The 26,335-nt window shown below is 37.3% G+C and overlaps 1 protein-coding gene across 1 annotated transcript in view; it reads left to right on the forward strand.

Moving 5' to 3' along the window:
• Window positions 1-26,335, forward strand: part of CUL5 (cullin 5) — a 98,705-nt gene that overhangs the window by 19,305 nt on the left and 53,065 nt on the right. Inside the window, exons 2-4 of the mRNA XM_063093383.1 lie at window positions 5,691-5,800; window positions 20,907-21,006; window positions 25,423-25,599. Of these exons, the coding sequence (XP_062949453.1) occupies window positions 5,691-5,800; window positions 20,907-21,006; window positions 25,423-25,599 (387 nt within the window). The remainder of the gene's footprint in view (window positions 1-5,690; window positions 5,801-20,906; window positions 21,007-25,422; window positions 25,600-26,335) is intronic.

The raw sequence follows: 26,335 nt of genomic DNA on the forward strand, positions 1-26,335 counted from the left end.
TGGTAATGCCATACTTCTTGGTCAAAAGCTTTATTTTTTTAAATTTTAATTTATTATTTTTTCATTGTACATGTTCATGGGGGACAGTTTGTTTCGATACATGCATATATTGTACGATGATCTAATCAGAATAGTTAGCATATCTTATCACCTAAACATTTATTGTTTCTTTGTGATTATAATATTTAAGATTCTCTTTTCTGGCTATCTTGAAACATGCAATACAATATTGTTAGCTGTTGTCATCCTAGGGCACCAAAACTTATTCTTCCCCTCTGACTGTAATTTTGTACCAGTCTTATCAACTTTTCACCAGCCCCCACTCTCCCCTCTTTTTCCCCGCCTCTGGGAAAAAATCACCATTCTACTCTCTATTTCTCTTTTTTTCTTTTAAATTTATTTTTCTTAATTGGCCCATGATAATTGTATAAACTTACAGAGTACAGTATGATATTCAGGTACATTCATACTGTGTGCAGTGATCATTTCAGGGTGCTTAGTATATCCGTCACCTCAAACATTTGTCACTTCTTTTGTGTTAGGAACATTCAACATCATCATGACTAGCTATTCAAACATACATAGTACTTTCTTAACGGTAAGATGACCACTGAACTAGCAATACAGAAGTCACTGAAACTTTGTCAATAGCAGTTTTTATAAAGCAGTATAGACAAAAGCCAGTCTGGAGTGGAATTAGGAGGGAACAAGAGGGGAAAAAGATAGAGTATAGACAACTTGACAATTTTTCATATATAAGGGAGCACAGAAATGGCATGGTAACTGATAGAATAAGAAGAACCAAAAAAAATATTTTAAGATGGGATAAATATAGTATGATTGTATGCTAACAAGAATGTTCTAGTATATAAAGACCCTAGATCCCATTCTTTCTATCTCTCTAATATTTTGTACTCACTGACAACCCTCTCCCCAGCTTCCCCTTTCCCTTCCCCCTTCGCTTCCCCCCACCAGTCTCTAGTAACCCCTATTCTCCTTTCTACTTCTATGAGATCAACTTTTTTAGTTCCCACTTAAAAGTGAAGACATATGGTATTTCTCTCTGTGCCTGGCTTATTTTACTTAACATTTTCTCCAAGCTCATTCATGTTACTGCAAATGGCAGAATTTCATTCTTTTTTATGTTTGAATAGTATTCCATTGTGTATTGAAAGAAAGTGAGCCAAGATGCCGGGTACCATTCAAGCTTTATTAAAGAAAGAAATCTGCCGGGCTGTACTCAAAATGGAGGACAGCCCAGGGTTTCCTTGAAAATGGGGGACAGCACCAAGTGTGGGGGTGGCAGAGCTTATATAGTGCGCCAAGGGCTGGCTGATACCATGAAGGTGGGTCATTATGCTAATGTGGATCGGGGTGGAGAACTGCATCCTTGTGGAAGCAAAAGGGGTTTCTGTTTAAGTCAGGAGGCTTCTCGTAAAGGGAAGCGGGGAGGGGCTTGGTGCTGGAGTGGAAGATGAGAGGGCAGCAGCTATTTTGTGCTCATTGTGTGCACAATGGCGCCAGTCACGTTCAAAACCCATCATGTATGTATACCATATTTTCATTAACCAGTTGTCCATCAATGGACATTTATGTTGGTTCCATATCTTGGCTATTGTAAATAGATTTGCAATAAACATGAGAGTTCAGGTATCCCTTCCACTTGTTGATTTCCATTCCTTTGGATATATATATACCCAATAGTCGAATTGCTGAATCATATGGTAGTTCTATCTTTAGTTGTCTGAGAAATATCCATACTGTTTTCATAGTGGCTGTACTAATTTACATTCCCACCAACAAAACGTATAAGAGTTGCCCTTTCTCTTCATCCTTGCCAGCATGACAAAAGCTTTAAAGTCATGCTTTACTCCTTTTTCTCCTATCCTAGATGCTTACTGTCAGGAAATTCTGTTAGTGCCACCTTTAAAACATATAAAAACCAACATTCATTGCTAACACCCTGGTTCAAGTCACTGTCATCTCTCACTTTGCCTTCCAATCCTGAACCCAACTTTAACCCTTGCCCCTTATAATGTATTCCCAACAAAGTAATCAGGGAGATTTAAAAATGTAAGTCAGATTATGGCACTGCCTGCTGAGAACCTTGGTTTTTTTTTTTTTCGGTGGCTGGCCAGTATGGGGATCCAAACCCCAGACCTTGGTATTGTCAGCACCATGCTGTCTGAAGTGGGCTAACCAGCCAGTCCCTCTGTTTAAAATCTTAGTGGCTGTCCATCTCACTTAAAATTGAAGCCAAGGTCTTTATGATGGCCTTCAAGACCCTACAAGATCCAACCCAGTAAGGTCCAGTAAGGTAAATTACTTCCCTGACCTTATCTGCACTCTCTTTTTATCTTTGCTCTACTTTGAGTACATTAAGCATGCTCTTACCTTACAGTCTTTGCATCGGCTGCTTCCTTGAATACTCTTTCCCCAGATACTCTCCCATTGCCAACTCCCCATTGGCTTCCCTGTGGCCCATTTGTGTGTTTGAGAAGAGTGCCTATGAGGGGATTAGTTGTGCTGTGAGGAATGAAGGATAGAGGGGTTGAAGTCTTCTTGAAAAAGAGCCAGGGGGTGAGATGATCCTAGATTTACTAGCAATTTGTGAGTCCAGCGTACTTTCTATTCGAGTAATAATGAAAGTATTAAAGCAGAAGAGATTTTGTAGTCAGTTAATACTGATGAGGCAGGCTTCAGTTAGTCAGTGGAAACATTCATAGTTTAGGGTTCATAATTTGAAGATTCCTTTGTTCATTAATAAGGCATTCTGTCTGTAGATGGTTCGTTTGGTGTCCTGCTGCTTAGTTATGATTTAATGATATGCTCTTCAGTTTAGTAGAGAATAGGTCAAAGAACTACCTGAGCATCATTTTTCGAATCTATTGTAAAACTTTAATAGAAAATATTCAATTATTAAATTCCTCCTTTGAGTATCAGAGGAAAGCATTTCTGTAGTTAATCTTGTATGTTTCATCTGACAAAAATGTGTTTCCTCTTATTTTGGCATAGCAATTAGGAGATTTCAGAGCCTAACCAGTATTTAATTTATCTCAGGTACCTGCCTTCTCTAGGTTTTCTGCACCTTTTTGATTTTTTTTTGGTGGCTGGCTGGTACAGGGATCCTCACCCATGACTTTGGTGTTATAAGGTTGCACTCTAACCAACTGAGCTAACTGGCCAACCCCTTTTTGATTTTTAATTGCAGAATTTATACTGTGTTTAATCTTACAAAAGTGCTTATGGAAGTAGACTTAGTTGAAATTAGAAAGTATTTTTTTGTTAATAGGGTATTATGATTCTCCATGCTATAGTCAAGAAAAGACTTGTATGTTCTTTCCATGGTTATCTCATATTTGTTTATTTGCACACCCTTTCCTTAGAGGGAAGAATAAAGAAGAAATAAGGGTTCAGGAAAATAATAATAGAAAAAATAATGTGAAACCAGGCATAAGGTTAGTAAACAAAGTGTATGCCACAGGATCACCAGTCTGACTCTGAATTTCTCATTAGCTAACACTAAGAGGAGAGTAAAGTTACCTATGTGATTCACTTAAGTCCGTAAGGTAGAAACAAATTAGTTGTTCAGGGGAGAACCACAGCTAATCCTGGTACTAAGTTCTGTGTGAATATCTTCCATTAGTCCTTATAATAACACTGTATAATACAAGCAGGCACCTGGAGCAAGACAGTGTAATAACTTTTAGGATGAACTGTGTTTGTGGATGTAAGAAGCATCTCTTGCTTTCACAACAGTATGATGTTAGTACTTCTTACCACTGACTTTTTTTGGTCATAGACCCTCTAACATTTTTATGTAGTTTTATCTTGAATTTGATAAACATGCAGATTTTGAACTCCAGGAGATTTTGATCCAGAAGGTCTTAGAAAGGTTTTATGAATCTATATGTGTGACCACTACCCCATGAGATTTTGTTGTAGGTTGTGGTCAGACCATATGCTGAGAAACTGTTTCAAGGTTATAATTTCAGTGACTTGTCAGGTTTCATGCAGCCAGTATATGAACCTCAGGTTAAGAACCTGTGATACAAGTTAGTAATATCCTCAACAGCTTTTGCATAGTAAAAATAATCATGCGTTTCATAGGCTGTTTGGTGCTGGTGTATTAGAAAATTAAGGAGTTTTGTTGAAATTTATTGGCCAGAACAAGTCACATGGCCACATTTAACTTGAAAAGGAACAGTACTAATGACTAACACATATGGGATTTCTCCCCTTTTCTTTTTGGTATTGTAATTAATTGATGGGGTTTTTTTCCTAATGTTGAACGACTTTTACATTCCTGGGGTAAAACTGTATATAATTATGAGGTAACATTGTTTTGATATACCACTTGTTTAATTTGCTAATATTTATTTAGATTTTAGCATCTGTGTTCTCTGGTAAGATTGGCATAGAGTTTCCATTTCTTGTGCTGTTGCCAACAGTTGGTGTCAGGGTTTTGCTAGCATTATAAAATGAGATGGGTATCTTTCTATATTTTTTGTGAGTTTAGGACAAGTATAAAATTAAGGGGTACAGTGTCAAAACAGACCACTCTCATTTCTGACACCAACTTCAAATTTGGTGGATTCCCCAAACTACCCTCAGGTTTGATAATTAATTAGAAAGGCTCATAGAATTTACTGAAAGCTGTTGTACTCAAGGTTATGATTTGTTATAGAGAAAGGATTCATGTTAATATCAGCCAAAGGAAGAGACACATAGGGCAAAGTCCAAGAGAGTTCTAGACACAGAGTTTCTGTTGTGTTCTTCCCATGTAGTCAGAATGCATTTCTCTCCTGGCATCAGTATATGACAGTATGCACAAATACTCATGATCTCGTACTTACAATGGTTCAGATTACAATTTTTAGACTTTACAGTGATGCAAAAGTGACATTCATTCAGTACAACCTCAGTAAATTGCATGAGATATCTAACACTTATGGGCTTTGTGTTAGATGATTGTGTAAGTGTGTTAGATAATGTAAGTGTTCTGATCACGTTTAAGATAGGCTAAGCTAAGCTATGATGTTCAGTAGGTTAAAAGTGTATTTTTTCAATTTATAATGGGATTATCAGAATGTAACGCCATCGTAAATTGAGGAACATCTGTACTACCAAACAGGGAAGCTCATCCCGTCTTCACTGTCCAAAGTTTTTATGGAACTTCTTCACGTAGGCACGATTGACCAATTGCTCACGTGGATAATTTCAGTCTCCAGATTGACTTATACAGCATGACCCAAAGCCCCCTAACATTAAGTCACATTGTTGATCTTTCTGGATTGGCCAGCTCCCACTCTGAGACACACAGGTGAGGCCAGTCTCCTCTCTAAATTACATCATTAGCCTATCCAATATGACCCAAGGCTCCCAGGCAAATACATGCTTATCAGACATAACATAGCAAGTACCCAGAGATTACCTACCAGAAGCCAAGAGGAAAGGCCAGACCTTTTCTTCACAAGGCCAATTTTTTTCACTACACACTTTTGTACAATTAATTTTTCTCTTTTGTGGTTGTCTTCCTATGTAGGGATTCCATTATAGAAAACTGGTTCTTTTAAATTGGAGCCCTGCATTTCTCTAGCTGTCTCTTAAAAGATAAAAATTATAGGACACTTTTGATTTAACTGCATTTAAAGTAAACTATTCTTTATCCTTTTTTTTTTTTTTTAAAGAATAAAGGTTCTCTTCAATTTGAAGATAAATGGGATTTCATGCGCCCGATTGTTTTGAAGCTTTTACGCCAGGAATCTGTTACAAAACAGCAGTGGTTTGATCTGTTTTCGTAAGTAATCAATTAATTATAACTGTTTGCTAACATAAAGGAAATTTTGGTGATGTTCTTCTATACCCAAATAGAATGGATGACTTTATATTGGTCTGTTTATCTGTTTAAGATTATTACTGGTTGTATTGGGGATCTTCAAGACCTCCCCAGGTTTAGTGATTTGCTATGGGGACTAACAGGACTGAACATATAGTCATACAGCTATGATATAGTGAAAGGATACAAAGCAAAATCAGCAAAGGGAAAAGGCATATGGAGTGAAGTCTGGAAGAAAACAAACACAAGCTTCCAAGATTCTTCTCCAGGGGAATCACACAGAACACACTTAATTTCCCCAGCAACAAGATTGACAGTGTGTGTGATATGTTGTCTATCAGGGAAGCTTGTTAGAGACTCAGTGCCCAGGGTTTTTATGGGGGCTGGTCACATAGACAGTTCTCTGCCTGGCATGAACCAAAAAAATCCAGATTCCCAAAAGAGAGCAGATGTTCATTGTAAATCATATTTTTTGTATAAACAAACAGCTTAGGTGCAGTGAGCCACTGTTATCATTTCAGGAAAGTTTTATCTAAGTGTAGGAAACTGTTGACCATTCAAGTTCTGAGATGCCAGACAAGGGCTAACCTTCCAAGCAGGCTTTTCTAAGGAATATAGTCTCAGGTGTGCTGTGTTAACTCTTGGCCTTTGGCCAAAATGTCTTTAACAACAAAATTATTGTCAGTAGGCCCCTGTATACCAGGCTGTAAGACCAACTTATGGTACTGATCTCAGTTTTAGGAGTCCTGGATTTAGCCAGTTAAAGTAAATCCCATTAACCCTAAGGTTTACATTAGAAAACCAAGTGGCTTTCTCCTTAACTTTCTGTATGACCCTGTATTAGACTGTTTCTGTTGCTTATAACAAAATACCTGGAACTGGGTAATTTAGAAAGAAAATAAAATTTCTTGCTTACAGTTTGTGAGGCTGCGAAGTCCAAAGTCCATCTGGTGGTGGTAGTAGTGACCAAGGAGTCTCACATTGCAAGATGGTGGAAGCAGAGAGAACAGAGAACGAGACAGACTCTCCTCTCTTCTTTTAAAGCCCTCTGAACTACGCCCCTGACCACCATTTTTAATCCATTCACTGTGACATGGTCCTACGATCTAATCACCTCTTCAAGGTTGTTCCACCTTTCAATTACCATAATAGGATTTCCCATCCTCTCAACAGTAACAGTGGAGACCAAGTTTCTAATACATAAGACTTGGGGGACACAATTCAAGCTTCAGTGAGTTTTGGGGGGACATAATTCAATCCATTACAGACCCTTTTTAAACATGGCCTGAAGTGTCATTTCAGGCACAACATAGGCCAGTAAGTTGAAGCAGATCTGAAAGCCTTTCATGATAGTCAGGGTACATACACAAACAAATATAATCCCAGAGGGCACATAAGGTACCCCTGGAAACAAAAAGTTTAAAATTGTTAGGGTACCCGTCTTATTCTTGCGCTGCTATAACAGGATATCTGAGACTGGGTAATTTATAAAGAACAGAGTTTTATTTTTTTTACAGTCCTGGAGACTGTGAAGCCCATAGTTTAGGACTCCTCATCTTGCAAGGGCCTTCTTACTGCGTCATTCCACCGTGGAAGGTGGAAGGGCAACAGCACGTGTGTAAGGGGGTGGGGGAGATGGAGGGCCAAATTCATCCTTTTATCAGGAATCTGCTCCTGTGATAACTAATTCACTTTCACAATAACTACATTAATCCATTCATGAGGGCAGAGCCCTCATGACCTAATCTCCTAAAGGTCCCACCTCTCAACACTTGTGTTGGGGATTAAGTTTTTAACGCATGAGCTTTGCAGGACACGTTCAAACCGTAGCATTCTGCCCTGGCCTCCAAAATTCATATTCTTCTCGCATGCAAAATATATTCATTCTGTCCCAATAGCCCCAAAAGTCTTAATTCATTTCAGTGCCAACTTTCCAAAGTCCAGATTCTCACCTGAAATCAGATATGGGTGAGACTCAAGGCACAATTCATCCTAAGCAAATTTCCATCCAGCTGTGAGCCTCTGAAATTAAACAAGTTATCTACTTCCAAAATACAGTGGTGGGACAGGCATAGGGTAGATATTCCCATTCCAAAAGGGAGAAATAGGCAAAAAGAAAGGGGTAACTCTCCCAAGTAAGTCTAAAATCCAACAGGAAAAACAACATTAAGTCTTAAAGGTAGAGGATAATCTCCTTTGTCTCCATGTCCTGCATCCTGGGCACATTGGTCAGGTAAAAGAGGTTAACAAAGTCCACAGTGTAGCCTCCCACCATCGGGCCTCTTTCATTCTAGAGTTCTCAATCCAGTCCAGTTAATTCAGTTTAGGCCTTCATTTCAAATGGGCTGCCTGAAGGCAGTTACTTCCAAACAGTTTTGCTTATGCATCATACCAGTTCATTTGCCTCACTAGTTTGAGTGACATCTGCAGGTGTTCTGCATGGGAAGTGCAGAAGTTGGGACTGTTCCCTGATGTCTCATAGTTGGTGTTGTTAGGTATGATTGCAAGCTCAGTACCCAGTTTGAATTAAAAGCATTCACGGCAGTTTAGAAAGGCAACACTGGGAGTTTTCCTTTAGGAAGAGGGGAAAGCTTTTAGGAATAGTTATGAAAAGCAAAAATCACTAATGTCCTCCTCCCCTGTGCCTTCCCTGGTGCTGGGTCTTATTTTTTCTCCGTTACAAAATCAATGTATCCCATCCAGTAATGAAAACTTCATTTTCTACCAATCATCCAGACCTACAAGAGGGACAAAAGCATTTTTTACAGAAAAAATTTTTTATACAACTTAACTGGAAAGATATATTATGTTTAGGAATTGGTCAGGATGAGATCCTGAATTTTCAGAACTTTTCAAAATGGATTTATGTTAACTCCCATCACTTTTGTCCTGATCATTTGTCTAGTGAGTAACCTAGAAAAGATCAATTCCTTTCTGGGGACAGCTACATTTAATAACCAGATTGCCTTCCTAAGGTGTGTGTACAAGCTGGGGAGAGGGGAACGTGACAAAAATAGAGTCAGATCATTAATCCAATGTTACAAACTGCAACTAATCCAGAAAACTGAACACAAGCCAGTAGTAATGAAGCATCCTGAGAAAGGGAAAAGAGTTCAGTCTGTAATGAGTGGGTGAAGGGGTTATACACTGTGATGTGCTCTACTTGCAGCTTTTGGCAAGAACTCCATTAAGGATGCAGTTAGTCTCCATATCAGATATATAGAGCCAGTCAGCAGCTCAATTTTGGATGGTCCCATCAGAGAATAAGCCCCTTTCTGTGGGTATCTGTAAGTGATTGAGATGGTCCAACCAGAATCCATGATATTTTCATAGTTTATGGCTCCACAGAAGTATGTCTATTAAATCTTCAAGTCTTCGAAGCAAAGTCCCATTGAGAGTATGCCTACTCTCAGTTCAGCACATCTTGTGTTGAGATTTGAAATAGTCCAATAGCAGACAGTATCAGGTCTCAATCTAGAGTCATATCTAGACAGTTAAGGTTTATAAATTCAGGATTCCAAAAAAGCCAGTGGCTTTTCTTTGGCAGCAGTGGAGCTAATATGCCGCAGGCCTCAGTGTTATGTTCCAAGTCCAAGAGACAAGCAAGACTGTCCTAAACCCTTTTTATCAATCTTAGAGTCCAAATTGATCCACTCAAAAATATGCACATCAGGCTGAGAAATCATCAGCCTCTAAGGGTTGGATATCTGATTTCATAAGAGCTCAGTAGCAGCAAAACACTGCTTTTTTAAAAAGTGCATTTCCTTTAATTTTGTCGCCTTTTTTCTAGAGGCACCAGTAGATAAAAATCATAGCAAATTTTTTTTTTTTTTTTTTTTTTTTAAGATGACCGGTAAGGGGATCTGAACCCTTGACTTGGTGTTGTCAGCACCACGCTCTCCCAAGTGAGCTAACTGGCCATTCCTATATAGGGACCCGAAGCCGCGGCCTTGGTGTTATCAGCACTGCACTCTCCCAAGTGAGCCACAGGCTGGCCCTAGCAAATATTATTCATTACACAGACTTACAGTTCCCAGTACTCAATTCCTTCACCAGCCAAAAAAAGAAAGAAGTTGTGTCCCACTAACTACTACTACTACTTTTTTTTTTTTTTTTTTGCGACTTTTACTGATTGGGAAGATCCCTCTAGAATTTATGAAATGACAAGCGTATAACACATTACATCAGTTTTTATCATACATCTATATGCAATAGCCACAAATTACAAAGCCATCTTTTAAACACCCCCCTTTTTGTCTCATTACAAATTTGATCAAACCACTAGCAGTAAATTCAGCTTATAAGATTAACATTATAGTTGTCAAGAGATTCTGACTAGAATGCAAGGGGTAGGGAGGGACTGCTGCAGGAGCAGCAGCTACATTGAAAAAACAGCTGGAGTGATTCCTTCTCCCCCCTCTCTTTTCTTCCCTAGTTTATCTACAGCTTTGTTCCAACCCTGGGCTCTGATTTAACTATTATTTTCTCATACTCAAAGGAGGGAGTAACACAGACTTTTAACATTTTTGGTCCACCCAAAATTCACCTTTGGGAACTTTTCAACCTTTTCTTTTCCCACCGGGAGGCAAGAACAAAAAACAAAGACATCACCCAGGCTGTCGTTATTGAGAGAGCCAACTCTCCTGGGATTAGATCTATCATTTTCAAATGTCATAGGTAACTTTTGCCTCTCACAACAGACAGAAGCTCAGCTGCTGTTTCATGCCATGAGTGATTATGTAGTCACCCAAGCAGTAAACGTTTGTCATCCTACCACTTCATCCTTCCTCATGAATCACACTTCTGACACCAACTGTGTTAGCAGTCCCAAGATCACTACTAGGTTCAGTGATTGCTAGGAAGACTCATAGGAATCACCACATAGTTGTATTCATGGCTATGATTTATTACAGTGAAGGATGCAAAGCTAAATCAACAAAGGGAAAAGGTGCATGTGGCATAGTTCAGGGGAAACCAGCTGCATGGTTCCAAACATCCTCTTCCAGAGGAGCCACTCAGGACAAGCTTAATTTCTTTAGCAACTAACTGTGGCAACGCATATAAAATATTGTCTACTGAGGAAGTTCATTAGAGACTTAGTGCCTGAGGTTTTGGGGTGGGGGGCTGGGGCTGGTAAAATAGGCAACCTCTGCCTGGCACATAACAAAATTCCAGACTCCCAAAAGAAAAGCAAGCGCTCAACACAAATCACATCATTTGTATGAACAGCTTTAGTACAGTGAGCCATTCTATTAAGAAATGGTGGGAACTTTCCCAAAATTGAAGTTCCCAGATGTCAGCCAAAGGCAAACTTGCAAACAGATCTTTGTAAGGATACTACTGTTCTCAGGTCTGTTATAACATCTTTTTTTCTGCACACTAGTGCTGTATCAGTGAATTGTAGGTGTGTGACTGCATATCCTAAACACATTAAGCTATTGTGCTTATTTTCTCTCTTTATCACATAAGAAAATAATTTCCTAAATAACATAGAACTTGTGCATAAGGTTAATTTATATCTATAATTCTGCCCTTTGAGAAAGTAAAGTTTGGTAAGAAATAGCCGAGACCTTTAAAAACTTTATACCATTCATGTACACATAAATTTTTCTTAAATTATTTGATTAAAGTATTTTATGAATAATATATTGAGTGTGGTAGGGGTTTTGTTTGTTTGGTTTTGCCAGTCTGTGTTAATATAATTTATCATCTAGAGTAATGCTTATTCTCTGAATACTCATGACTGGGAAAAAGAGCATGAAGTGTTGGTGTTCCTTGCTTAAAGCATGCTTCTAAGCAGAAATAGTTAATAACCTTGTACTTGCTACAGTTGGTGGCCTCAACACATCATTTTTAAAATCTTTGGTCTCTTTGGAATCCTGTTCATAAAAACAATGTGATTTATGTTGAGCACTTGCTTTTCTTCTATGAGTCTGGAATTTTGGTACGTGCCAGGCAGAGGCTGCCTGTGTTACCTAAGGCAGCTTAATATGTAGTTCTTTTAGGTAAAAGAATATCTATATGTCTTATCATAGCATCATCAAAATTGTAAGACCTACAATAATAAAAACCCTTCCAAATTTTAGCCATATTTTGACCATATTAATTATTAACATTAGATTATTTATATCTTTCTAAATCTGAGATACTAAAATAATGTACTGATATTAAGCTACATTGACTATTTGAGATTTATTCCCATTTTCTCATAATCTATATCGTTGTTTCCCAATTGGATTGCTTTTGGCATTTTGGGTGGTATAAGAGATTGTCCTGGGCCGGCCGGTGGCTCACTCAGGAGAGTGCAGTGCTGATAACACCAAGGCCATGGGTTCAGATCCTGTATAGGGATGGCTGGTTAGCTCACTGGCTGAGCGTGGTGCTGACAACACCAAGCCAAGGGTTAAGATCCCCTTACTGGTCACCTTTAAAAAAAAAAAAACAACAGAGATTGTCCTGCATATTATGTGATGTTTATAACCTCTGGCCTTCACTCTTATAAACGTCAGTAGTGGATACTTGTGTGCCCCTTTCCTACCCCCCATTATTGAAACAAAAAAAGATTTTCACGTTTCCAAATATCCTTCTGGGGGAACAATACCTCCCTTAGTTGAGAACTGTTGATTTAGATCCACGTTGTTAAGTTTGATTCTGATCTGTGAAATTGAAACCAGAATTAAATAATAAAATATTTCCGACTGTAAGACCTTGTTTTTAAGAAAATTCATCTTTACTCTTAAGTAATTTTTAAAAGATGTTTCTTTTGTCACTAAGATGGTTCAGTTTCTTTTTTTCTTTTTCTTTTTGCAATTCCTTCTACCAGAATACATTGGTTTTTCTGATACAACCTTCTCCTGGTTTTATTGTTTCCCAGTCTGCCTCATCTCAGTAATCTTAGCTGACTCATCTTTGTGTGCACTTTAAATGTTTATTCTTCCAGAGTTTCATTTTCTTCTTACACTTACACTGGGTGTCTTTGTTTTCTACTGGCATAGCTGCTGGTATATCAGAGACTGGGTACTTTATGAAGAAAAGAAATTTATTTCTCACAGTTTTGGAGGCTGGGAAGTCCAAGAGGATGGTGCCGGCACCTCGTGAAGGTCATCCCATGGTGGAATTGCAGAAGGGGGGAACAAGCACATGAGTCACAGAGGAAATTGGGCCAAACTCATCCTTTTAATCAGGAACCCACTCTTGAAATAACTAACCCACTTCTTCAATAAGGGCATTAATGCATTCATGAGGGTGGAACCCTCATGACCTCTTAAAGGCCTACCTCTTACTATTGTTAAAATGGCAATTAAATTTCAACATGAGTCGGAGGGGACATTCAAATCATAGGATTATACCTCTGGTCCTTCAAAACTCATGTCTTTCTCACATACAAAATTCATTTATTCCATCCCAGTAGCTCCAAGTCTTAACTTGTTTCATTACCAACTCAGAAGTGCAAAGTCCAGCATCTTATCTGAATCAGATATGGGTGAGTCTCAAAGCACAATTTGTCCTGAGGCAAATTCCCTCCAGCTGTGAACCAGTGAAATCAAGCAAGTTGTCTGCTTTCAAAATATAATTGTGGGACAGGCATAGGGTAGAAATTTCCATTCTAAAAGGGAGATAGGCAAGAAAAAAGGAGTAACTGCTCGCAAGTAAGTCCAAAACCTAATATGGAAAACAACATTGTCTTTTTTTTTTTGGCTGCTGGCCCCTTCCAATCCAAAACCTTGATCTTTGTGTTATCAATACCTTGCTGTAACCAACTAGGCTAACCAGCCAGCCCTCAACATGAAGTCTTAAAGCTGAAGAATAATTTCCTTTGATTCCATGTCTTGCATCCTGGACACACTAGGGGGGTTGGGTCCCCAGTGCCTTGGGCAGCCCTGTCCCTATGATTTTGCTGGGTGCAGTTCTTGTTTTAGCTGTCAGCTTGGAGTTTTACACTGATGGCTCTACATTTCTGTGGTCTTATACTTTGTGGAGTTGTACGCTGGTGGCCTTACTCCCACAGCTCCGTTAGGTATTGTCCTAATGGGCAGTCTCTGAGGTGGCTCCACCCCTGTGGCAGATTTTGCTGGACCCCCAGGATATTCACGACATCCTGTGAAATAGGTGGAGGTAACTGTGCCCCCATAGCTGTTACATTCTTCATGCCTGCAGAATCAGTGTTATGTGGATGCTGCCAAAGTTTACATCTTATATCTTCCAGAGGAACTGGTTGAGCCGCTCCTAAGGATCCATGAGTTATGGGTAGGATGGCCAAGGAGTGCTTTGCCAGAATACAGGGAGCAGGGACCAAAGATGGTTCTGGGCAGTGAGCCTGTGGAGGACTTCCTGGGTTCATCCCCCCAAACCATTCTGCTCTTCTAGAGCTCTGGGTTGTTATGGGAGGGGCAGCCTTGAAGATCTATGAAATGCCTTCAGGGTCTTTCTCCCATTCTCTTGATGGATAGCATCTGGCTTTCTTCTATCCATGGTAATCTCTTTAGCAAATGGTCACTTGGTTACACTCTTAGTATTCTCTCCGAAGCATGCTTTTTCACTTTTTACACGGCCAGGCTGCAAAATTTCAAATCTTTTCATTCTACTTCCCTTTTAATTATAAATTGTATCTTTAAGTCATCTCTTTGCTCTTGCATCTTGCTGTATGCTTTTAAAAGTATCCACACCGCAGCCTGAATGCATTTTTGCTATGATATTTCTTCTGGCAGAGATCCTATTTCTTTATTCTTAAGTTGTACATTCTGTAGAGTCCTAGGACATGGAAAGAATTCTGCCACGGTCTTTGCTGCTGTATAGCAAGGATGGCCTGTACTCCAGTTGCCAATACCTTGTCCCTCATTTCTGTCTGAGACCTCATCAGAATGGCCTTTACTGTTTATATTTCTACCAACATCGTAGTCACAACCACTTAAGTAATCTAAGAAGAATCAGACTTTCCTTACCGCTTCCCTCTTCTGAGCCTTCACCAGAATCACTTTTAATGCTTTGTTCACAGCAATACAGGCTTTTTCTAGCTTGTTCCTTCAAATGCATCTATCCTTTACCCATTACCCAGTTCCAAAGTTGATTCCACATTTTTAGGTTTTTGTTTTTTCAAAGCCCCACTTCTGGTACCAGTTTTCTCTTTTAGTTTATTTTCTGCTGGTATAACAGAGTACTAGAAACTGGGTAATTTATAAAGACAAGAAATTTATTTCTCACAGTTCTGGAGGCTGGGAAGTCCAAGAGCATGGTGTCAGCATCTGGTGAGGGTCATCTCATGGCCAAAGGTGGAAGTGAATGCATGAGACAGAGGAAATTGGCTGAACTCACTCTTTTTATCAGGAATCCACTTCTGTGATTACTAATCTGCTCCATGGTAATAGCATTAATGCATTCATGGAGGCAAGGCCTTCATGGCCTAATCACCTCTTTAAACCCTTCTTAATACTATTATAGTGACAATTAAAATTCAACATGAGTTTTGGAGGAACATTCAAACCATATCACTGAGTTCTCATGTCTACACAAGCAATCCTGATTATTCTCCTGGGTTGTTGAACATCCGGAGCCCTGTAGCCAACTGCTTCTTGCATATTTCTGTCTCTTAAGTTCCATAAGTATTCCAAATTCAGAATGATAAAAATTTGTTATTCAAAGTCTCAAACCAAAATTTGGACTATGTCTTCAACCTCCTGTTTTTTTACCCCCTCATATCCAATTGATACTAGGTTTCTTATATCTTTATTAAATATCTCTTGAATTGAACTTCTTTCAATCCAAGCTGTTCTTTTTGCCATGTCTCATCTGAATTACAGTAGTCCTCTTTGTCTTCCTTCTTCCTTTATGTCTCTATGTATTAGTTATGTATTGCTGCATAACAAATTTCTTTGAAACTTAGCAACTTAAAGCAACAAACATTTACTGTCTCATATTTTCGGAGGGTCACGAATCTAGCAGTGGCTTACCTAGATTGTTCTAGCTCAGGGACTCTTATGAAGTTGCAGTCAAACTTTCAGCAAAAGATCTAGGCCTCCATTCAGCTAGTGCTTCTTCCAGGCTCACTCACATGATTGTTGGCAAGTCTCAGATCTTCACTTGCTATTAGCTGAAGACTTCAGTTGCATACTGTGTGAACCCTTCCGTAGGGCTTTTTACAATGCGGCAGCTTGCTTTTCCCAGAGTAAGTAATCCAAAGAGAGCGAGTGCTTCCAAGATAGAAGCCATGGTGTTTTATAACATAATTTTGGAAGTGACAAACCATCACTTCTGCTTATGCTATTAATCCCACAGACAAATCCTCACACTGTAGAAGGGAGCTATACAAAGGTATGAATACCAAGAGGCAGGGATCACGGGGACCTCTAGAGCTGTACCTCAGAGTATGTGTGCATATTCACTTAGAAAAAATTCACTTTTTGAAGGTTGCAAGAATCTCTACCTATTGAATCATGTCTGCTGATTGTAGTGTAATATTCTTCTATGTCCTTAAGTTTTTTCTACTAGATGTTCAAATATGGAGAGATTTTTGTAATAGGTACTGTTCATTACCTAAGTCAACATACATTCCCAGTTCTCTTTGCCTTGCATACCTTCCACTGCAGAGGTTGGGTAATTTAGTATTCATTTATTTGGCAGTCCTTGCTGCTAGTGGGGGGCTTTGTGACACGATTATGACAAATGGGTCTGTGGGAAGTTTCTAGGAGCGTGTTTGCTTTCCAGATTAATTATGCTAATATGCTTGATACTATCCTCTTTTTCTCCCCTTAAACAGTTACAGGAATAAAAGGCTAACATGCTAAAATGGAGAGTGGAAAGAGAAGGATCCTAGTGAGTCTGTGAACATATACCAACAATTCCCTACCTCTAGACTTTTGTTATGTCAGAAAAATAACCTCGTGATAGTTTAAGCCACTATTAATTGAATTTAATGTTTTCAGCTGAGTGCATCCTAAGTGATTCAAGGATATGTTAAAGTATTCCAATGTATTTGTGTCAAGTTCTTACATTTCTAATTATTTTTCTAATTTTTACATATATAAATGTATATGCACACATATATCAAAATTTTATATTTTATTGTGAATATCCTGACATATCTTCATAAATAATGCTTTTTATCATTATATAATGTTTCTTCTCTAATTCTTTTAACCTTAAATTTCTTTTTGGATGATATTCATATTGCCACCCCCGCTTTCTTTTGATTTGTTGTTGTTTGGTATATCTTAAGATAGATTGTCTTTTGTGTGTGTGTGTTTATTTTTTAAATTGTGCTAAAATATACATTACATAAAATTTACCCTTTTAACCATTTTAAGTGTAAAATTCAGTGGCATTGATTACATTTACAGGGTTGTACAAATATCAACATTATCCATTTCCACAACTTCTTTATCATCCCAAACCAGCTCCATACCCAGTAAACAATAGCTACCCATTCCCTCTCCTCTAGCCCCTGGTAACTTCCATTCTACTGTTTGTCTGTGAATTTGCCTATCTGAGTACCTCATATAAGTGGAATCATACAGCATTTATCCTTTTAAAAGATATACTTTTTTTTTTTTTTTTTTTTTTGGTGGCTGGCTGGTACAGGGATCCAAACCCTTGACCTTGATGTTATAACACCGTGCTCTAACCAACTGAGCTAACTGTCCAGTCCTGGCATGCTGTCTTTAAATGGAATAATTTATTCAGTTCAGGTTTAATTTTATGACTAATATTCTTGTTTTTATTGCTTTTATAACTTTATCATTTATTAGATATCATTGTTTCTTCATTTTCCTTTTCCTTGTTTTTGTTAATTTGAAAGTTCACTTCCATTAGTGGTTACCTTCCTGTTTTGTGCTCCCAGTTAGAAGCATATTGTGTTACTATTAATTGAAATCAAAATACCTATTTTTTTTCCACACCAAGTTTACACATTTCTTTTTTACTTCTCCTATCTAAGGAAGTTGAAGCCTTTGGAATACTTTTTACCTCCTGCTGCTTCTCCCATACCTTCTCTCTGTCCTCTTAAAAACCTTTGAAAAGCTTTTATTTCCTCCCTCTCCCACTCTTCAGCTCCTAGATTTTTCTATTATATTTAAATATTTACAAAGAATTTCCCTGTAGCATGTCTCTTTTTATAAAAGCAATTTGGTTATATATTCCGAAAGAGTGTGTTCTTATCAATTCAGACTTAATTTCATATATATATTTATTGCTCACTATTACTTTTCCCTTTTATCTTTAGGTATAACATTTGATGTAACAGAGTACACGACTAGAACTATATCTAACTATATGGGTAAATATCAGAAACAATGCTGAGTGAAAAAATTGCTTAAAAAATTATTATTTGCTATGATTTCTTTAAAGTTCAAAAATTCTCATAATATGTGGTAAAACTTGAAAAAAAATCCAGGCTTGGTTACTTCTGGGGAGATTAGGGAGAGGAACATAGTGGACTTTATAGATATTATCATAATATTTTCCTCAAATATGTTATAACATTTTCTTCAAAATGTTATGAAAATTCACCAGAATATTTAACATGTTCTGTTGTGTGGTGGTGAGTACATATTTTTTTTTAAATTTTAAAAAGTACATTGAGGACCTTCTTCGATGATGTAGCAATGCATAGGAGTACCTGGAGTTTGAGAAAAGAGAGCTGGAGAAGATATACCAATCACTCAAAAGTTTGACTCTTCCATGGGTAAGATTTCGAGCGAGCTACCCAATCCCACTCCCTTCACCACACCATTCCCTTTTGCCTTACGAGACTCAAGTTGTGTTTGAGCGCTTCTGACAATGGTTTGAGTACGACAGGGACACAAAGGTGGGCCGTTTGGGAGAAGCACAGGACTCCTTTTACCAGTGACTTTGGCTCCAGAACTCTCTGATAGCTTTGCCATGCTTTCTTAGAACTGTACTGCAGTATATGACTTTTGCTGTCCAGCCTTCCTTCCTTCTCTTCCCCTGCAGTGCTCAGACCTACATTGTGGGTTTATCATTCACCCAGCTTTCTCTAGCTTACTTTTCATTTTTTTTCCATAGGCATTCCCTCAATAAATCTATTTCTAGTCCCATCAGTTTCTTGTAAGACCTAAAGTAACACATGAGTCAATGTGAAGTGCAGGCACTTAGTAAGCAGTGAATATATGTTATATTAAACTAAGTAAAAGATGATGGTGATTTTGACTGTGGTAATGGTGATGGATAGAAATGTCCAAATTGGAGAGTACAATAGGACTCGTGGTGGGTACAATAGGACTGTGACCAAATGCAGGGAATAAAGAGTTAGTTTGCACAATTTCATCTTTATCACTCTTCGCTTTACACACTAGGCAACATTGATTTGCTTATAGTTCACTATAATCATCATAAACATCCACAGTTCTTTACTTATAATGTTATTTTTCATAAAATATCCCTCCCCCACCTTTACCTGGCAAACTCCTATTCTTTGAGATTAACTTCAGGAATCAACTCTTCCAGGAAGCCTTCCGTTTTCCTCTCTACCTCTTACTTCCACTCTCACCCTCTCCTTGGGTTCCTAAACCATCATGTATTTATATCTGTAAGAGTTGTAAACATATTGAATTATAATCAATCGATTTTTGTATCAAAAAGTTATTTCTTGTTGTCTCTAGATTCCTTCACTCATTAAGTGAGACTGCAGAGGTATGCAGGGTCAGTTAATCACTTTGCACTTTAGTCAAAGAGCAATGAGGGTTGGCCGGTTAGCTCAGTTGGTTAGAGCACAGTGCTGAGAACACCAAGGTCTCGGGTTCGATTCCTGTTACCAAGCAGCCACCATAAAAAAAAAAAAAAAAAAACCAATAGGAAACCACTGAAACCATTAGAGAATTTTTAGTATAGGGTAATATGATGTGATTTGAGTTATAAAGATCACTTTAGCTACTTTCCAAGTAGATACTAGGGGTGCAAGAACAAATTTGGGGATGTGGTTTAATGTATGCTGTGAAACCCAATTTCCTGGCTTCACCATATACTAATTGTAATCTTGGGACTTTTACTTAATGCTTTTGCTTCAGTTTCTTCATCTGTAAAATGGGGATAAAAGTAGTACCACTTTAAAGTTGCTGCGAGGAATAAATGAGTTAAGTTTAGAATAGTATTTGACACATAATAAGCAATCATATGTTACCTGTTATTATTGAACAGATATTTGTGTTCTTACTGCATCCTAGGCACTGGACCAGATACCATATTAAGCTGAACTTTAGCAAGTGACAAAAGGAAGTTCAAATTAATATGCAGAAAAAACTTCATTATAATAATATCTCTAAGAATCAGAATATGAAACAAACTATTGGGCTATTGGCATGTTATAATTCTGGAGATTTTTTAAAAATTTATTTCTTTAACATTTTTTATAGCAGGGGCTCCATTATGTATTGAATGAGTCACTGGGGAGCATTTTTTTGAATGAATGAATCCCCGTTATAGGACCTTATCTTTCTGTTGTAAGTTTCCCTGCTCCACAGCTTGGTAATTAAAAAAATTAACTTTCTGGAATATGTACCAGTATTAAATATATCTCTGTAATGAATGATCTTTTAGTTAAATATGTAAGCTTTATAAGTTCAGCGTTTTGGTATACTAATTTATGAGAGCTTTTGTTTTTTGTTTAAATAAAGGAGACACAGTGATAACTGATATAAATAGGTAATGAATATACAGGGAAGCTAGGCGATTTGCTTTAATGGCATTTAAATAACAAATTTTTTTTTAAAGACAGAATAATTTTCGTCTATGGTGTTAAAGAGTTAAAAGGATTTATACTTGTTTTTGCACAAGAAAATATTACTAGCAGTTAACTTTGGGGAGATGGAGGCATGCTTTTATAATTAAACTTTTTACAGTGAATAGCAGAGAATTAAGGAGAAAAAAATGACAAATGAAAATAAAAATAGAAATAATATATGTGTGAGACAACTTACAAAGAGTGCTTGGTTCATGTGAATGGATTCAGGCACAATTAGACTGGTCCCGCCAGGTCCATGGAAACTGAAATTAAGGTGAGTTTTGTCTCTGTTCTTGTTCCATTATTAATGTTTGTTTATCTGTTTTATTTTTACAGCGATGTGCATGCAGTCTGTCTCTGGGATGATAAAGGCCCAGCAAAAATTCATCAGGCTTTGAAAGAAGATATTCTTGAGTTTATTAAGCAAGCACAGGCAGTAAGTTCAGCATCTTTATTTTAAATATGCTTCAGAACTACTCAAACTATATCATATTTTATAATATTGAAGCTAGGACTTCCTGAAGTAATTTTAAAATAATCACATGGACATTTGACACATTTGTTAAGTAAGTTTTTAATGAAATGATTGTCATTTGTTGAATTCCACCCTCCACCCCCAGTGATATTTCTGTCGAGAGAGTACATTATTATCCTCAATTAAAAGATGCTATAATGAATTCAGTTTTTATACTTTTTTTTTGAAGTTCCCTCTACCATTATTTTTTGGCCACACATTAGTCCACATAAATCTATTTTCTTCCGTAATGACTAATACCTCTTCTCAAGTTGACAGTAATTTTCTTGAATTCCAGATACTTTTCTGGTTGTAAAATCATTGGAGTGTTCTTTATATCGAGCTGAAATTTAGCACTCTTGTATTGATATTGTATATAAATGTTTAATATTATTGAAATGAGGACAAAGCTCACTTAGGCATTAGGTTGACTATGCAAGAGTTAGTTTTGCTTTTATTGACACCTTTGTCTTTTGGGAAAAATTAATGCAGAGATAATGTATTATTTCAAATCATCTATGGCATCTCTAATGAATGAATCCCTTACCACTTTGAGGAAGGGCCTAAGGACATCAGATTATTTTCTTGTCTATAAAATGAAGTCTGAAAACTAGAGGGCTAGAATTTCTTATTCTTTAGTTGAATTTTTATGTCAGTATCTCGTACAAGGTTAATAAAAGTTGCCTGTTTAAAATCTTAAATATTAATCATTGTTGGCAGTTGAAAAGTAAAAATGAATTTTTTCGGGAGTGGGGTGAAGTGGAACAAGGCCTTAGCACTTGGCCATAGTTCTTCTTCCCTTTACCTATGGGTGTGCACCATGGCCTGAAGACTTTGCATCTCTTCTTTGATCTGGATGCCAGGTTGAGCTCCCACAGGAGGAATGGAGGGAAGCAGAACCTGACTCTGGCCCATGTCAGGCATGGAGCCCAGGAGTGCTGCCCCCATAGCTGAGCCTTGATGAATGGATGAGTGGGCAATAGGCTGCTCCCTTAAAGGGACCACAGACTAGGAATCCAAGAAAGGCCAACTTTATTTGTGACACTGTGGGTGGGGTGGGTTCAGGGAAGGGCCATAACCCACCCTGAGTCTGTGCCCCTTGCATGGCTTGGCTGCTCGGTACTACTTAGGAGGGACTCAGCCGTGCACCAGACCTTGTCGTTCAAGAGGATAGTCCAGTGCCTAAAAACGCTCAAACCTCCATGTTTATCCTTTAGTCACTCGCTGCAGGTCAGGGCTGCTTGGTCTCATGTAATGCTCACCACAACCTTAAGGGGTGGGAAGTCCTGTTCCCATTTACAGATGAGGAAACTGAGGCCCAGATTAAGGTGCTTGTAAAAAAAAAAAAAAAAAAAATCACACACTCAAAAAGTAACGGCCCCAGGATTCCAGCTTTTGTTCTTAGAGCCAAAGCTTGGGGGATTCCCCACTGTACTGTACCCCCTCTGTGAGTTGTAAGATACAGAGGATCTGCTGGTCACGTGGTAATGGTACTTTTGGGAAGCAGACCCTGAGAGGTGTTTGGGCATTATTAAAAGAGGATTAGATTAGCAGAATGACATTGGATCAAAACTGTCCAGCCTGCATTTCCCTTCAACTTTTTGTTGTGAAAAACTTCATAGAGAAAACTCAAAAGGATAATATAATGACACTCACCACCAAGATTTCAACGCTTGTTTATTGAATTATGCTATATTTGCTTTGCGTGTGTATTTTTTTCTGAACCATATGGGAATTGTATATATCATGATTTTTCACGCCTAACAGTGAATACTGACGGTGTATCTTTTTAAAATAAGGCCCTTATTCTTCATAACTATTGTATCACCACCTGTAAGAAAACAATAATTCTCTAACATCCAGTCCATATCCAAATGTCCCCAACCATCCCAAAAATATCTTTAATAACTTTTTTCCTAACTAGGAACCAATCAAGATTCAGCACACTTAGCTCTTTTAACTTTATTCTATTTTTGCCCCCTAACCTTTTATTTATTTATTTTTATGACACGATCTTTTGAAGAGATCAGGCCATTTACCTTGTAGATTGACCCACGTGAAGAATTTGTCTGTTTTCTTCTAGTGTTATTTACTTTGTTCCTCTTCCCCTGAATTTCTTGTCAAATGGAATTTTGGTCTGAAGGCTTGATTAGATTCATGACAATCATTTAAAAACACTTCTTATTGAAGTATAGTACATATACGTCAAAGGGCACATTGTGTAAATGTACCAGGTTGATGAATTTTCCCAAACTAAACATAGCCAGATCAAGAGGCAGAACATTACCAGCAACGAGAAGCCTCCTGGTGCTCCCTTCTATTCACTAACCCTCACACCCCATTCATGACCCCTATCCTGACTTCTTATTTCCAGTACCATCAATTAATTTTGTCTGTTTTCATTCTTTATATAAATGGAATCATACAATTAAAAAAAATGAGTTTTTTCTATATATGATTGAAGGGAAGGTATTGAAATCAAGTATATGATTGGTTTTTAATTCTCCTAGTAGCCACTACCATGATGGAGTAAGAATGATGTCACATGATATATTACTTAAGAAATTAAATGTTTTATTGATAACATCTTTATTCCTCAGTTTCTAGAAATAAGCTCATAAAGAATCATCTTAGATATTGTAGACAGATGTTAAAAAATATACTCAACACTAGCAAACAAAATGTGTAAGGGTTTCATGGTAACATGACCCAATAAAGTTTGGAATGTGGACCTCAGCAAGAACCCGAGGGTGGGATTTAGCACCACAGATTGACAGCAATGAAACTGTAGGAATAGCAATGCCAGACATAGGTGTATAATTTTTAAAAGATTTTTAAACTCTTAAGAAAATGTCGTTTTCTGAGTCATTTTACTAGACATTATTCAATTTAACTTATCTTGTTAAGAAGGACCAAATTTCCCAAATGGGAAAAACAAAATGCATTGAAGTGTTTATTATAGCATTATTTAAAAGGACAAAAAAGAGGGGGTTGGCCAGTTACCTTAGTTGGTTAGAGCATGGTGCTGATAATACCAAGGTCCAGGGTTCAATCCCTGTACCGGCCAGCCGCCCTCCAAAAATAAAACAACAATAATAAAATGACAAAGAATGGAAGTAAAAATAAACTTAGAATACTTGGAAAATTATTAGGGTATTGGATTTTTTGTTTTCTCTTTTTTTGAAAAATTTATTTTCATTTTGTTTTTCTTTGGCAGCTGGCTGGTTCAGGGATCAAACTCTGGACCTTGGTGTTATCAGGAACACACTCTAATCAACTGAGCTAACTGGCCAGGCCCCCCCCCCACACACACACACCTTTTGTTTTTAGGTTAACATAACTATTTTATTTGTTCATAATTCTGTGGTTTAGCAATTTGTGCTGGGCCCAGCTAATTTTTCACGTAAGCTTAATAATGAAGCAGCAGTTAGCTGTTGGCTCTGCAAAGACTGAGTGGTCCAAGAGAGCTTTAATCACATATATGATGTTTGGTGCCAGCTTTCTCTAACCCCCTTGTGGTTTCTCGTTCTCAAGGAAACCAGCGTTTGAGGTAAAAGTGGAATCTGTAAGACCTCTTCAGGCCTAGGCTTGGAAATCTTATATTACATCGGTAGCATTCTGTTGGTCAAAGCAAGTCACAGGACCAGCCTAAACTCTAGTAGGGAGGAAAATAGACTCCACTACCTTTTAAAAATTTTGAAATATAATTCACATACCGTAAAATTCACCCTCTTGAAGTGTACGATTCAGTGGGTTTTAGTATATTCATAAAATAATACAACCATTACCCGTTAATTCTAGAGTATTTTCATCACCCTGAAAAGAAACCCTGTACCTATAACAGTCACTCCCCACTGCCCCCTCTTTCCAACTCCTGGCAATCACTAAACCACTAATCTGCTTTTTATCTCTGGATTTGTCTATTCTTCACATCCTGTAAATGGAATTTACAATATATGTATGGCCTTTTGTGACTGATTTTCACTTGGGATAATATTTTCAAGCTTCATCTGCATTGTAGCATTTATCAGTATTTTGTTCCTTTTTATGGCTGAATAATATTCCATTGTGGACATACTACATAATGTTTGTCCATTCATCAGTTCATGGACATTTGGGTAGTTTACAGTTTTTGTCTATTTTGAATAATGCTGCTATGAACATTCGTGTACAAGTTTTTATGATGAACATATGTTTTAATTTCTCTCGGATATAATATTTATTTTTTATAATATAATATTTATAATAAAACATTTTAAAATTATGATCTGAATATGTTTTGTTCTTATTCTTCAAAGCACCCACATTTATTTAAAATTGGTACAATTTTTTTTTCAGCGAGTACTGAGTCATCAAGATGATACAGCTTTGCTAAAGGCATATATTGTTGAATGGCGAAAATTCTTTACACAGTGTGATATTTTACCAAAACCTTTTTGTCAACTAGAGATTACTTTAATGGGTAAACAGGGCAGCAATAAAAAATCAAATGTAGAAGACAGTATTGTTCGAAAGGTGAGTTCATTTTTTTCATTCTTTTCCTAACAGAAAGGGTAATTTGAAAACATTTGAAAGTAGTTTAGACTATAAATGGGTTTTTCTAATTCACATGTAAATTCCTTTTTAGCTCTTCCTCAGTTTTATTGAATAATATTTTTCTTTCATCCATCTGTAACTTCAATTCTCTTTCTTTTTATGAGGTCTTAAGTTGTAGATCTGTGTCTTCAAACATTACCTCTTTTGCTTTTCCTTTTCATGTTCTCCTTTCCTAGTTTTATCTTTAGTGTTTTATTTCCCTAATCTTTCTTGTACTTTTATCTTTCTATAAATTGAATTACTTTTTTTCTCTTTCAAAATCTCTTATTAGGTTGTTTTCTGATACCTTTGCGTTTAGTCATGGCTAAATTTCTGTCTCGTCTTTTTATTTGATTCTAGTTATTATAAACTTAATATATACTGTGCTTATTTTTATATTTTGCATAATTTCTGATTAAAAGCTTTTTGTCCAGTAACCAGTTGTGATTTAATGGAAAGAACTCAGCCCTGAAATGAAGGGTTCAAGGTTTCCCTTTCAATTCTTCATTACTCTTCAAACTCACTGTCTTCATTTACCATTTATCTTCTTACTTGTGAGAATCAAATGGAACCATAGACTTGAAAAGTAAAAAGTGACATTTGAACTTTAAGCAACTTACTGTTTGCTGTGATAGTTATAGTAACAAACTCAGGCATTAAAATAATGTGGCATTGT

The sequence above is a fragment of the Cynocephalus volans genome, chromosome 4, assembly GCF_027409185.1.
Source record: "Cynocephalus volans isolate mCynVol1 chromosome 4, mCynVol1.pri, whole genome shotgun sequence".
NCBI classification, from domain to species: domain Eukaryota; kingdom Metazoa; phylum Chordata; class Mammalia; order Dermoptera; family Cynocephalidae; genus Cynocephalus; species Cynocephalus volans.